Source organism: Solea senegalensis, linkage group LG2, assembly GCF_019176455.1.
Source record: "Solea senegalensis isolate Sse05_10M linkage group LG2, IFAPA_SoseM_1, whole genome shotgun sequence".
Classification (NCBI taxonomy): domain Eukaryota; kingdom Metazoa; phylum Chordata; class Actinopteri; order Pleuronectiformes; family Soleidae; genus Solea; species Solea senegalensis.
The window spans coordinates 9,245,154-9,260,493 of NC_058022.1; the positions used below are offsets into that span (position 1 = coordinate 9,245,154).

At 38.3% G+C, this 15,340-nt stretch overlaps 1 protein-coding gene across 7 annotated transcripts in view; it reads left to right on the forward strand.

Moving 5' to 3' along the window:
* pard3bb (par-3 family cell polarity regulator beta b) overlaps positions 1–15,340 on the forward strand; it is a 181,684-nt gene that overhangs the window by 53,260 nt on the left and 113,084 nt on the right. For all 7 annotated transcript variants that reach the window (XM_044013098.1, XM_044013106.1, XM_044013123.1 and 4 more), the window contains exons 6-10: positions 476–546; positions 8,839–8,922; positions 10,387–10,512; positions 13,271–13,538; positions 15,015–15,123. In XM_044013098.1, coding sequence (XP_043869033.1) covers positions 476–546; positions 8,839–8,922; positions 10,387–10,512; positions 13,271–13,538; positions 15,015–15,123 — 658 coding nt within the window. The remainder of the gene's footprint in view (positions 1–475; positions 547–8,838; positions 8,923–10,386; positions 10,513–13,270; positions 13,539–15,014; positions 15,124–15,340) is intronic.

The following is a 15,340-nucleotide window of genomic DNA, read 5'->3' on the forward strand; positions in this document are numbered from 1 at the left end:
AAACACAGAGTCGAGACTGTCTCTGTCCTATTAATTCCTCCACATCGTGAATGCTGTCACACTTTTGTTATTATTCTTGCTGTTGATTAGTGAATCAATCCAGATATATCATTTCTTTTCTTTCTTTTTTTTTTTAAACCAAAACCATAAAAGTTAAGCCATAAAATGTCCAGTGAGTAAGTGCTTTTGCCCACTTTCAATATCTGGCAGTTATTTACAATTTACTGCATATTAAAATAGTGTACTAACAATTTAAAATGAAGAAAAACAAAAAGAACTTCTCAGCTTTCAGAAACTGTTGGATCTTCCGATAGCACACACCTTCGGGTAATTACGGTGATGCAAAGTGCACTTGCACAAACGTGTCGTCTGCGATACGCTCTGTGTTTAGAGGGAAACATTTAATTCAACAAAGTCTTTTCCAAATACTAGTTGGTAACTAAGCTTGTATGTGTTGTGTTTGTGCTCTCTACAGGTAGCCTGTCCTGCTGTGGAGAGGCCTGCAGGAGCAGACCGAGCCCAAGGCAAGCACGCCTTCAGTAACGGGTCAGTTTGTTTGTGAATTTTGTGAATTCATGTGCCCACTTTTCCACTCATAGTGCTGAGTCATGTGAGAAAACTTCAGAAATTGATGTGATTGAATTTCCCCCAAAAGTGGCCGTCTGTCGTTAAGACTATTCACATACTTGGGTTTTTCATGTGCAAGTTGGTGTACGATGTTCGTGTTTAGTGATGTTTATTTGTGTGTTTGTGTCCTACTTTCTCTTCATTAAAGCTGCATTCCAGCAAAGATCAAGGGCCTTACAGATATAGTTAGCGGGAAGAAGCTCCATCATTAGCCCACTACAAAAGTCTTCAAAAAATGAGGTCAGGGTCACACATAAACACACAAGGCACACGGGCATGGGCAAACTGGAAGGCAGACACATTTTCAGTCTCAAAAATAAACTACAAACACACTTTCATCTACTGCTTTTTATGGAGACACAATTTGTAACACCCATGCATAAATTAATGACTGCTTCTTAATTAACTCTTAGCGATGCAGAGTGCCCCATGTCTCCTGTGAGCCTTTTAAATATGCATGTTTATGTGTTTTTGTGCGTGTGGGTCAGAACGATGTGGGGCTGGCTCGTCCCCTTCTAGCACACAGCAAGGACAGGACAGTTGCCATATATTTATGAGACACATGTGCATAATAATCGGCTCCTTTGGCTCTGTTAATGATTAATCAGTTTAAGGCATTAGTCAGGTTAAGGTGATTGCACGTGTCACATCTAACATTTTTAAGATAGAAATATTACTGTCTATCTAAGCAGAGCCTCCCCTCTACTCATCATTCTTCATCAAAAACCAAAAAACATCAGTATTTGTCTCCATCTTTCCTAAAGGCATTTCACAAGTTCACAGGATGAAATACATTATGTAAGCGCTGCTGTGTAATGTTTTCCAGTAGATAATTATTATAGCCTCAGATAGTATTCAATAAAAAAGTATTTGTGTAACCAAAACTGAGGGATTTGGAGATCAGCGGGGATTTGTTATATTGATCTTATTGTTCTGTATGGAAAGACATTTATCCCACATGATTATATGAGAGCTGAGAGACTAAAAGCTACCCAAGGAGGTCAGATAATCTCGTACAGACAACACTGTATTAGAGACATGGCTGTCTGCTGATAAACGCAGGTGCCGGCCCGTCCCTGCATTAGCATTGCTACCACAAAACCAAGGCTGTAAATGAAGCTGCAGTAAATTTGAGAAAGTGGCTGTAACATCATTGACCAATGAGCTGTACTGTCCGACAACAACCCTGCTCATGAATGGTATATTAATTTGTGTTTTAGAAAGAGGCGGTCAGTATGGTAAGGTAATTAATCCACAGTAAATTCTCGAAATACTAAAACAAAATAATATGTAGTTAACCTGTGAAGTGAACAGGAAGTTAGAGCTTTGTGAAAGGAGGGTTGAACATCAGCTTCTCCCTAGCAACCACAGAACAAAGGCAATTGTGCTATGGAGAAACTGGAATTAAGCATCAGTTGGATGCTCCTTCATTAAGACTGTGACGTAGTCAACCGGAAAAACACAATCACAAGGTGTAAACGACGAAATGAATGATGGCTGGGTTCCATTTAGTTTCCTCAGGCTCACAGTGCATGCTGGTTTACTGTCACACTGTCCTTACATTAGGGGCGGGAATCACTGGGTACCTTATGATGTGATACATGGTCCATGATACCAATAATATAATATATTCTGTGACGATCAATATATTGCACGACGAATCATGTAGCATTATGGCGCTATATCTGTCAAACTGAAGAAAACAAAACGTCCATGAAAAGTTAAAGGTGCAGGATTTCTCTATTAAACGTGGATGGGGGCATCTCTTAACGTAACTTTCGACGCCATTATCCCGCTGTAAACTCCCTCTTCTTCGGCCAGTCAACTTCCACCCGAGTTTCCCTCATTCATTTGACGCCCGGCTAGTGAATCTGCCTGGGACTTTAGAGCGCCTTAATTTGCGGCGTATCAAAGGAAATACGGCGATTTATCATCCAATTCACATTGTGACCCACCCCTACATTACTTGAATCAACTGAACACAGCCATATTTAATGGGCTTGGTAACACCTGTCTGTTTCCTGATAAAACATAAATGCAAAATAGCTGCTGTGCTGCAGACCGCATTGAGTTATGTCACAATCAGATTCTGACATCAACGCACCATGATACATGATCTTGTCTCCTGCATTAATGATGAGAAATAAAAATAATTTAGGTGCTCCATGAGAGAATTGGACAGTTTTATTGATCCTGACAGTTAGCGCTGCAACGATTAATCGTTTATTATTTTTGATAATTATTTAATAAGTTTGGGAACCATTTTGGTTTATGGAAAAAAAAAAAGATATTTGAGCATGCTATCATTTTGAGGGTTTGGGAAACCTCAAGCCATTACAGTATGATTAAGTGAGGAAAAAAAATCTAAAGATTAATTATGAAATTATTTAATTAGCAACTCTACTTACAATACTGTGCACTTCAGTGCAATGAATATGAAGGCCATTATTTTGGATGTGCACACTCTCACAGTCCTCTTCCCTAATATCTTTTTGTCTGCATGTCCTCTCATGTACACACTCTCATATAAAACATCTCAGCTATGAGTAATGTAAACGTGATGTAATGGTTTTTGTGGTCACCAAGGAAACGATCCTTGAAATTGAAAAAAAAAAAAAAGTCCAAAATGAGTAGAGTAATGCAGCTATAAATACTAGAACAGTAAAGCATACGTTAAATAAGTGTGTATATGTGTGTATGTGACTTTTTGGTGCTGTGTTGTTGCACACATTGTGGTCCTCTGTGTACTGTATGTGTCAATATGTGCCTGTGAGTGTGAAGCTACACCTATAAATACAGTAATGGCTCATCATAATTTTAACCACACCGCATGCTCACAGCCAAACTCATTACCTTTGAATCAAAATGTCCCTTTTATACAGGGGAAGCGATTTACTGTAGATTGGTTTAATGAAATAGCGCTGGCAGTGCATTATATTTCTTTGTGAAATGAGGCACCTCATTACATTGGAGGTGTGTTAGAAGCTAGGAGGTGAAAAGGTAAATAGGTTTTACTGGATGTAGGTTTTTCATGGTTTACAGCGTTTATTCATATGTCACTTTGGGACTTAACTCTCTGATTGATCCAAAGTAATTATATTATAATGCAGTTTGTAGATCAGGCAGACCTGTCTCGGTCCATCTGTCTTTTTTTTTTTGTATCTGCCATCTGCCTTCACTTCCTTTTGCCTCTTTGGCTCATTTTTTTCACAGCTTATTTGTCTTCTTTTCCTAAATGTTTGGCGTGGTTGAAAAATACAGTAGCAAAGATACTGCCAACAATATCCCGTGCCATTTATACTGCGATTGTTACTAATTTTAGAATGGTGTGTGAACACAGAACAACTCTCCTTTCTTTGGTAGTACTTTATTCAGATAAACACACATGGGTGTGTCCTTTAACTATGCAGTGATAGTTATAAGGGATGGGGGATTTCAAGCAAAATTGCTGTTTGAGCGTTCATCAGGGTTATCCATGGAATATTCAAGTATTTGTTTGTGCTTGAGTAAATTACATAACATCTATTTTGTCAGAGAGAAATTCTCCACTCCAAGAAAACAACCTTAAGCACATGAGACTGAGTGAGTATAATGCAGGGTCTACATCGTGTTGAGCTTCTGAGGAGTGGCTATAAATTGTATTCAAGAAACATAATTTCATCACTTCTGCAAACACAAATACAGTCCACTACCTTAATGCTTGCTGCTGCCACCTTTAGGTAATAGATTTGCCACAAATTAGATATTAAAGTAGAATGTTTTGGTTTTTTTTTTTTATCAGTGCACTTCTTTTGTTTGTCTTAAAAAATATAGTGAACAATACCAAAACTCCAGTATCTACTGATACAGATATGAGTTCAATACAGTCATTTTAGACCAATTATGAACTGCAAAGCTGTTAACAATACTATTGTGCTGATTCATTTCAAAGACATAATTCTCCAACTGTGTAACAGATATTTTTCTCCCAAAAAGAAGAAATAAACTGCTTATTTTTACTTTCTGTGCATAGTGAAGCATGCAGTGTGTGTATGTATAATACAAAATACAATATGGGATTTTTCTAGACACCAAGTAAATGGTGCTGACCAATAAATGATTCATTCTTTGTCATCACAATATGAAAATGTGCAATAAATGCACCAAAAAAGACTACTTGAAACACAATGAATTCAACTAAATCATTTAATATGGAGACAGTTTACATTGACGCCGGGGTTTTTAAAAAGCAGTAGACGACAAAGACGGAATGTTTTATTGGAGACAATCAAGTTAATCAGTGAATAATAGAACTGCATTGATTTGAAAAGATAAATATACCATTTATCCCAGATGAGAGAAAACACAACTTTTGTTTTTATATTCTGCAAAGATCAGATCTATTTAAGATGAAGCCCTTGAAACAGAGGCCATGAGTTTGCTATTTTGCACTATTTGGCCTGTCAGATGAAGCCTGATATCCATTGGCTACCATCAGAACTATTATGATTTGGTGGCAACTGTGAGGTTCGAAAGTGTGGTGGTCAGCGAGGTCTGAAACCTAAAACTTTCTTGTTTATTTGTAGTGGAATTTTAAATATTACTTAGCTTATTTGAAATATTCATGTATATATTTTATGTATTCATATTCTCGTTGATCACTCATTCATCAAAGGACCCCTTTATAATGAGGATTTAAATATTCTGTTTTTCGTATTAGTATAATCTGAAGCGTTATTGTGCATTTCCACTGATTTACCTTCCATTTACTCTGTGCATTACTGGTGCTCTCCTCTTTGAAAGTGAACCTTGTGAGGAAGAAAAAAAAAAGAGAGAGCGAGAGATGATAAATAAAAAGACGGATGAGAGGGTGAGATGCACTGAGAGGAAGGTAATGCATATCCTGCTCTTTTGTTATTTCTCTGTGTTTCTGTCCTTCATAGTGAGGATCAGTGAAGTGGCAGGTGGATAAAGAGAACACCTGCTCTCTTCATCTCTCTGCTTCCCTCTGTCTCTCTCTCCCTCTCTCTCTCTGTTGGGCCCTTTCTCTCACATCACATTGCCTCACTCGTTTCTTAAGTCTCACCCATTTTGTCTCTCTCTCCCTCTCCCCCACTTCAGTTTTGCATTGATGCAGCCTGTCAGACATCCAACAAAAAAATCAAAGAAGGGAATGCAAATGGATCTCAAGTGCTTGTGTGTGTGTGTGTGTGTGTGTGTGTTCTTGTGGGAGTGGTAGAGATCAGAAGCTCAGAGGGAGGGGTGGATTTTTATTTTTCCTCTCATATTAATTCTATTCATTAGTGCTGTCTAATTAATTCCGTGCCTCCTTTTCTTTTCATTTCACTATTATCTGGCTTCCAGACTCCTTTGTTCCCTTCTGCTTCTCTTTCCCCATTTTTTTAATTCTTCAACTTATCTTACTACATAACACATGTACGTTTTTGTCGTGCCGGTGGTGTCAAACATGTCAAACGTTGGTCAGCTCACCACCATGGTGAACATTGAAACTTGTCAGTAAATATTGACATTTGCTGTAAATCCTTAGTGATCCAGTTAAACATGAGGTCATATTTGTTTATTTCACTATCTACCGGAGGGCTTAGTGCAAAACTTGCCCATGCACGCTGAGAAATCTCCTTGTTTTAAATATTTGTATTTTTTACAAGACATTGACTTCATCATCAGGCTCACGTCTTTAATTCTCATTAGCAGATCTTGACATGCAACTGCTTATAAGCTAATCTAATATTTTTACCATTGTAAACATTAATCCATTACTAACACTAACATAAACACTGTTCTGTGTGATGAGCATGGCATTCATTTCAGTGATTAATTAACTCACAGTAATTTCACAGAGCCAATAAGCAACATTCAATTCTAAATGTCTACTGTCTGACCCCAATATAATCCAATATACATAAATATACATATTTATATGCATGAAGTCTACACATCATTTTTTCTCTTGTTCTGTAGAGGGTCAAACCCTCTACCACCACTAAGTCAGGGCCATGTTGTAATGACTAAACCTCACGTGTCCTTCTCCATAGCCACCCTTAGTGTTTCTCTGAGGTGCACCCGAGCCGAATAAATTATAATATCCATCCATCCATCCATCCATTTCCTACTGCTTTATCCTCCACATGAGGGACGCGGTGGATGCTGTGCCAATCTCAGCTGACATACGGCGATAGACAGGGTCACGTCCTGGACAGTTGGCCTGTCCATCGCAGGGCTACATAGAGACAAACAACCATTCATTCTCACACCTCTACGTTCAATTAAACAATTTAAAGTGCCTAATTTGGATTGTACCAAACCCTAACCCATATCCTTTCATTATATTTTTCAAATCCTGCTTCTAATTGCCAGCGTTTAGTTTTATCAGCTATTATGGCTTGTAAATAATAAATAATTAGCCGTAATTATATGGTGCCTCTTGTGTTCTTGCAGCAAAACAAGGGTTATAAGAGGTAGGCTGCAGTGAAACTGCTTTGTAAGCCCTATTCCACAAGTTGACTTGCTTGCTTCCTAAGGTATGCAACTTGTGAAGCACTCGCTGTCTGAATCAGCCTTTGAGAATATCATGCACTGCAGCCACATTGTGGAAATGCTCAGCAGTGACTGTGTCAGCTTTTTTTGTGCTTATATTGTACAGGAAGCACCATCTGGATATGTTATCAAGGTTAAATACATTTTCGTTGGAGAAGGAATAAGCTTATATATATATATGTATATATATATATATGTATATATATATATATATATGTATATATATATATATATATATAGTGAAGCCAGACAATATGAGGTGAATTTCCTTTTTTCATCCACTTACTGCCCAGCAGGCTCATGCTCGAAAAGGCCTTTCCTTAGGCCATACTTATTCTGTTCCTGTCTTCTTCTTCTCATGTTTTTATTGTCTGGGTTAACTCAAATTTGTCTAATTCCATTAAGGTATCCCCAGCTTTGTGTGTCTAAGATAACGAGAATGAGACGGCGACAGAGACAAAAGGAGAACTCGTTTTTGCGCTTTGCATTTCTCATTTCTCCCCTTGCCGCACACCATCATCAACCATCCTCTCCGGAGTTTATCAGCATCTGCACAACTATCAGTTCATGGATGTTTAGGGATAGATAGTCTGCAGAGAGAGTGAGGGAGACAAAACAAGCAAGAGACACACACACAGAAGGAGAGAAAGGAGGGTAGAATGAAAGAGCACGAAACTAAGTTCAGACAAACTCACTTAGAAAACACACACAAACACACACACACAGAGGGAGCAGAGAGAAGGTCAGAAGAGGATTAATGGCTGTGCTCTGATAGATAAACTAATCAAACAAACAAAGACTCACATTAAAACACAGACAGAATGCAAAGCAGACACTCTGAGATATTCAAAGAGAGGGAGAAAACCCCATAGAGATGAATGCCATGAAAACGTTTTGACCCACACACACGAGCGTTTTGTTGACTTAAAGTAGAGAGTTGGCAGAGCAGATTGTTCTCCAAGGGCCAGGTTCATGCACATGGATTCATTTCTTTACAAACAATATTTTTAGCACAGTGACTGCGTCAGTTAGAACAATATATAAGTCTAGGATAGAGTTCAGACTTAACCCCATGAGGCATGGCTTTGGAATGTCTTTAATTCCATATTTGGGTATGTGTGACGCCTTGTGTTTGTCTGTTCCTGTCTCAGCTGTCCCATTCTAACATAAACAAACATGCTAAAGCTAAAAACGCACCAACCACTGTCATCTTTGTTTTGATTTTATCAACCATACTTATTAAATATTCACAGAAGTGATGGAAAGGTACTGTGTCTGGACTTCATGAGTGTTGGAGCCTGTTTGGACTACAGTAACTTAGTTGCACAATAATCTTGAACATCTCAGCCTGTTTATTCATTATTAATTGTTCATTATTGTTATTATTAATTTCAAATGTTCGAGTCAGCTTTAACTTACACTTATTTTTGTCTGTCTCTTGATTTATTTGGCACCTTGGACCAGCACATTCCATTACTGCGACAGAATAGTTCAGAAGTCGGTCATTTAAAAAGTGTCTAATTAAAACTGTAGCATTAACGGCAGATTTTACCATGTTCATTCCGGTACTCTGACATAGCTTTTTAAATTGTGCATGTTATTCATTCTTGTATAAGTTACAATATATTGTTTTGTTATAAGTGATTTTATTTGTGATTTTGTGTGTGTGTGTAGCCTGACCAGAACAGTGGAGATCCTTGGAGAGGAGAGTCCACTTGGAATCCATGTGGTCCCCTACTGCTCTTCACTCAGTGGACGGTGAGTTATGTTCACACTAACAAACAAAACTGCATTTTGCAACAATAAGACATTTCCATGGTATGATAACTGAGTATGTATGGGGAGGGGATTCTTTTTTCTCAAATACAATACAATACCACATTCACTTTTTTTGGTTGTGTAGGTTGAGTGTTATCGCTGTCTTTGTGTTCGCGTGTTGTGGCCAGTTAACCGGAATGACACACGCTTGCGTTGCACAGGTTATATTCTCCCTTCAGTTGCATTTTATTTTCCGTAATCATTCAGTTATTCTTTCAGTGGTATACTGAGAAACTGGGGAGCTACTGCAACCTCATTTCACACACACACACACACACACACACACACACACAATGGAAAGAGGAAAAAAAGAAAGAATAATTGCATAGCTATGCAAGGCTTTTATTTGGGTGTGTTACAGTCAAACAGTGGACGGGGGATTTCCTAAGGAAAATCAGGATGAATTTTTATGTCTGTTCTCATGACTCACCTGACCCTGCCAATCTCCCCTTAAATCCCCCTCCTTTGTATCCTCTCCTGGATGCCCTCCTCTCTCTCTCTCTATAATGTCTTTCACCTTTCAACCTACATTCATCCTTTGTGAGCTGAAGTCCTCGGTGTGTCACTGTCATCACTTCTGTTTTGTTAAGCGGTGCTTTGGTGGGGAAATGGTAAAGTGATTGAGACTGAGGATACTGAAATAGTTTTTCACTCCTTCCCGCTATCTTATCATGTGAATGTCTGTGAGTGTGGGCATCTCTCCCTTCGTTATGTATCTCGATTCAGGACTTTCTATAGCTTTTATTAAGGAATAATGTGGTTTGATTCGATTCAATATGATGTGATTTAGTTTTTTGGTTTTTTTTTTTCACAAAAGACTAGATTTTTGGATTTTAGGACACATGAAAAGAAGGTTTCAGAACTACTCATATGTTGTTGTGTTTATTAGTTTTACACAAACAGAAAACTTGAGGCCTAATGTGCAAACAAAACCTTTTGACATCATAAATGTAACATTAAGGCTCTCCGCCCAGGTGCCTCACTGGCAGTCGAGGGAAATGGGGAAATAAGAGAAGCCTTAGCTAATCTTAGACCCACATTAACTTTCCAAAGCCTCTCTAACATTGAGAACAAAATGAATAATATTACAGTTTCACTAATGTCAGAAATTAGAGCAAAAGTAAAGAAGTAGATGGAAAATCTTGCTTATTATCTCCTAATGAGACTATGAGCACAGTCTGATCCCACTAACTGTGACTCGTATGAGCACTGATTGATTACGTGGTTATGTGACACATCTGCGTCTAAGTAAATCACGATTTTAAGAATCGGTGTCTGATAATCAGTCTTCCGGTCCATACATTGTCACAGGTCATTGGTAGATATTATTGTGCATGTAAACGTGCGTACAAACGCTCCATAAAAGCTGCAGCTCATTTTTCCTCTCTCATCTCTCACTCTCAGGTCTCTTGGCCTGTACATCCGCGGTGTGGAGGAAGAGAGTCGCTCAAGAAAGGAGGGCTTGTTTCAAGTGGACGAGTGCATCGTCAAGATCAACAACACCGACCTCATGGACAAGACATTTAGCCAGTGAGTGCAGTCGTGTTTGTCTGTGCTGAGCCCAGGAGTTCAAAGCACTGTTCTGAGATGAGTTCCATTACTGCAAAGCCATGTGCCAAGGTTATATAATGTATGTTGTATTTCTAAGACGGATCAAAAAATTTATTATATTTTACTGCATCAAAAGAATTTATTCATTCATAACATAGTGATAAATGATGGTACTTCACAGTATGAAAGGATGAATTTTTCTAGGATATTATCAGTCAATAATTTTGGATTGCTGTAGTGATGTCCACTCATCCTCTATGTTATAAAGGGTCAGTTCACAAAAAAGAAATAAAAGGACACCAAAAATCATCATTATTTCCCACTTACCTTCAATGATATCTAGCCATGCAGGAAATAATTATATTTTTCCTCCAATATTTTAATAAATATTTACAAAGCTTTGCTGCACACCAATCACAAATATTTGAAATAGTCATATGTATCATACCAAGTATCGGTAAAGTTGCATTTGCATGCATGCATATAAACATGATATAAACATGATTTCATGTCAGATGTGGCCTGTCTGTGCCTGCTCTCGGCTGTTTTCATTATTTATGTCTGGTTTACCGTTTCATTAATGGAAGGCTTATATCACTGTTGCACCACCATCACAAAGTTAGGCGGCGGAGACACTTGGCAGATGTTCGGAGAGTGTTGTGTGTGTGTGTGTGTGTGTGTGCATGGTTGAGCTGGCCTTTATCTACGTGTGTGTTCCGTCTCATTCCTCAAAGGACAGATCTGTTGTAGATTCATGCGAGACCAGATGTTCCCCGGTAGACTTTGCTCACCGTGCCATCGAAAGCACCTGAAACAAAGAATAATTAGGCGAACGCATGTGAGGATGTGTAACGTGATTACGGAGCATTAAAATGACAAAAGGCACACTTGTAACAAACAATTGCCACAGAGTACGAGGACTGATGTGGATGTTATAATGATTTCCACACATTATAGTATCTGTGTAGTCTACACGACAGCCCTTGTCCAGCATTCAGTGTGGTAATAAGATTATACGTGAGGTATCTTTATGTCGTACTGTAGGGAAAGGGATTATCACCAGAGTGGGTTTGTGCCTATTGTTCAGAAACAGGTGTATTTGCACACTCTTACAAACACCCGTGCTCTCTCTCTCGGTTTCTTGCCAGTATTGTTACATCATATTGAGATATTCAACGTAATCCAGCCCAAATAGGCCACTGGCAGTTCACTGACCACACACACACACCATAGTCTCCGTCTGCACAATGTAAAATACTGTCATTTCAATACATACCCCCTTTCAAATCTAGTTTAATTATACTGTATTGTGGATTATATTTGAGGTGGACTAAGCGAGCGCCTTTAAAAGGGTCCAAATATGATAATTGTGTCAGAACAATGAATGTAGTTGACGTCACCATCGGGCTTTCTTAGAAATCATTCCAACGCTGTGAATCTGTCACAGAAGTAGGCTCTTGGGTTTGAATGCAGAGAAACAGCAGTGGGTTAAAGTGAGTACTTACAGAGACTTTTCATGGGTGAATTTATTTTCTACGCAACACTATATTATACAATTATATGAATAATGTGCACAATAATGCACACGCTGAATTGACACCCTATGTCGTTGTTGTTGTTTTTAAAAAGAAAATTCCCTGCCGTGCCATTTTTGCATTATTCTCTATGATTATTAAAAAAAAATTAAATGCAATTACTGCACATCTAATATATGAAATTGCGTTTGTCTTTCATAGACCACTTTCTAAACATAGTCTCTAGTTACAGAAACATTATGCTCATTACATGTAATAATAACCTCGGTGGGAACCAATAGGGGTGTAATCCAATAAAATTTATATAAACTGCATTTCCTCCGTCGGTTATCTGAGGTGAATGATGGTGCATCCCGATCGCTCCTGACACAGTAGTCCCAATAACATACTTAGCTTAATCTCATACAGACTAATTGTCTGCAGAATTATCTCTTTTTATAGATCACATGACTCTAATGGCCCGGTGAACAGGTGTTATGGTGCTGTGACGCATCTCCTGCTTTTTCTGAAGATAAAAACAGAAATAAAAGACTGACATGCATACATATATGTCACATCAAACATCATAAACAAACAGTCTGCTTGGGTTTTTTCCCCTCTTAAATATACAGATGTTTCTCATACAATTGTAAAGTGCAAATTAGATTTTGGCTTCTTTATGACTTGACCAATAAATAACATTTAACATGTCAGGTTCTGGAGACTTCTGATAAGTAGGTCTTTCTGGCATTATAGATACCAGAGAACGTCAGAGAAAAGACTTGTGTTGTTTTTTTGTATTCATACGTCTTGATAATGACAATCATTTATAATCAGTTTCTGAAAGATTTATAGCGCGAGCCTCAGATATTAGAAGTTTTGAAAATGAAACCCCTCATTTGTAATCATTAGCAGTTCACTGGAACTTCTTCAATTTGTCATTGCAATCTGATGTACACTATTATCTTTAATTATAATTCTCCTTCTAATTGAGCCATATATCCTTTGATAATGACTTTGCTCGTCAGAGATTGATAACTATGTACTGTACGCTTTATGAATTGTGACTTGCAAATAATGACATGATTAGTGTAAGTGGTAAATCACATTACCACTCCACCCACTTTAGAAACAAAGCCTATCCTTTTATTAAACCTTTTTTCTTTTATTCTTGATTTACTTTAATAAGTTTAACTTCTCTCGTCCTGTCTCATCCTCCCCAGAGCCCAGGAAGTTTTTCGTCAGGCAATGCGCTCGCATTTTGTCCATTTGGACGTAGTTCCCTCCTCCAACCGAGAGCGCTATGAGAAGAGTCTAATTGGTCAGCTGTTTGGCAACAACAACAACAACGGCGGCCCAGGCAACAGCCCCAGAATCATGAGGACCAAAGAGCCACCGCCTCCTGTCAAAGCCAAACCTGTCTTTAAGCCCTTTGAGAATCCAGCCGCACGTTTTCCAGAGGAAGCTGCCACTCTGGAGGCTACTATTGGTGTAAGTTGCTCTGCTCTAACATGGATGTGTAATCACTTGTCGCATGCAAGTTCAGTTGCTGGAGTTCCTTAAATTCCTTTTATGCCTGTTTGCCATCAGCCCTTTTATCCCAGATATCGGCTGGCTGCTCTTAAAGAAAACATCATCAGTAATAATAATAGTACATTATTTAAATGTCACATTTAAGTTTTGATTTTTTATACGTTAGACAGCAGAACTATGAATACGAGTGATTGAGTTAAATGAAACAGATGCGTGATAAAATGACAAATCACTCATTGCTTTCTGTTGGTTTGAATCTCTTTGAATGAACCACAAAGTCTTTCTCATTCAAACCCATGTAATTGCGGCATCAGCATTGCCATGGTGACATGGCTGACATTTGAAAAACAGCTGGCACTGAGGAAACAGTTACTAAGCAACAGCTAATTTTCCACTTGTTTTATTGAAAAAAGAAAGTGTTTTGGGTTTTTTTTTTCCTCTGTGTGTTGGAGTGCTTCTTCCTAAACATTTTTAATGGCTCGTAATGACTTGAATGTGTGTGGTGCTTCCATACAAACCCTGCCCACAGTTGGCACAGTAGCGGCCTGCCGTAGTCGAATAGGTCCCGCCACAGTTTCATACTGAACCAAACTAAACTTTCCTTTATAACAAAAGAGATCGTATTTCACTCTGTTGCTATGTATGTTGTAGGTCTGTGTACAGCTCTGTCTGCAGCACTGTTGGCCTAATGCTCACTTACCGTCCATGCAGGCAAACGGACCTTTTACAGACACTGTGGCTCCTCAACTCTTGAGTCTGTTTACATGTCATTCAGACACTGTTGTGTGAGAGTGTTTGCACATACACCCAGAAAGAGATATTTTCAATTATTCGGCAGTGGCTGAGCATTATTCAATTATTCAACTGTGTATTATTTATGTAAGTTTACAAAACAAAATCTCTGAAATGTGAGAATTGAATGTTACTTTTTGTTTTAGTGTTTGTTTTAGTAAACGTTTAGTAAAGTAAAGTTTTTGTGCCATTTCATGTGTTAAATATTTAGTTATTACTTCATTTTATTCGTCTAATACTGGTCAAAATCACGGGGTCGCATGCTAATGTTTTAGCTGAGTCGCGTTGTGTGCTGTTTATTTCTTCTTTATGGGAGAATATTATTTGTTTCACAGTTAGGAGAATTATCTCTTTGAAATAGCTTGAAATAGCACAAATGTGTTGTAAACAGTGTCTTGGTTTGAAAGGTCTGAAATGACTGTATCGTGTGTGATCCCTGATTATAAGATATACAGTCTTATGTATAAGGCAAAACAACTAAAACTATAAAAGTCTGCGTTACACATCAGCCACTTGCTACACTGATTTCTAAAGATTGGCATCAGCATAGAAAATGTTTACATTTTCGTGTGCTGGTATCATTTTCTTTGCTCTGTAAAAATGACTTGACTGTAGTACTTTTTTTTTTTTTTACCCTCTTAGACCCCCAAAGGCAGGAGTGAGAGCCCTCTTCTTAAGAAGAGTCCTGCCCTCCCCAGCTTGGTGGCCAGTAAGAGAGGAGGACGAAGATTGAGGATCGACTTAACAAAAGGTGAGGAACTCCTGGATTTGCTGCCCCACACTCTGACTCAGTCTCATATCAGCATTTCTCCATATGTTACTCACTTATACTTAACATATTCTTCAGAAGAGAACACCTGGTTTCATCATACACTCAAGTTTTAGTGCATTTTGTTCTGATATACCGGTGAGATTCTGAGGTGTGCAAAAACACATTTATACATATTGCATAAAGTTCAGTAACCAGT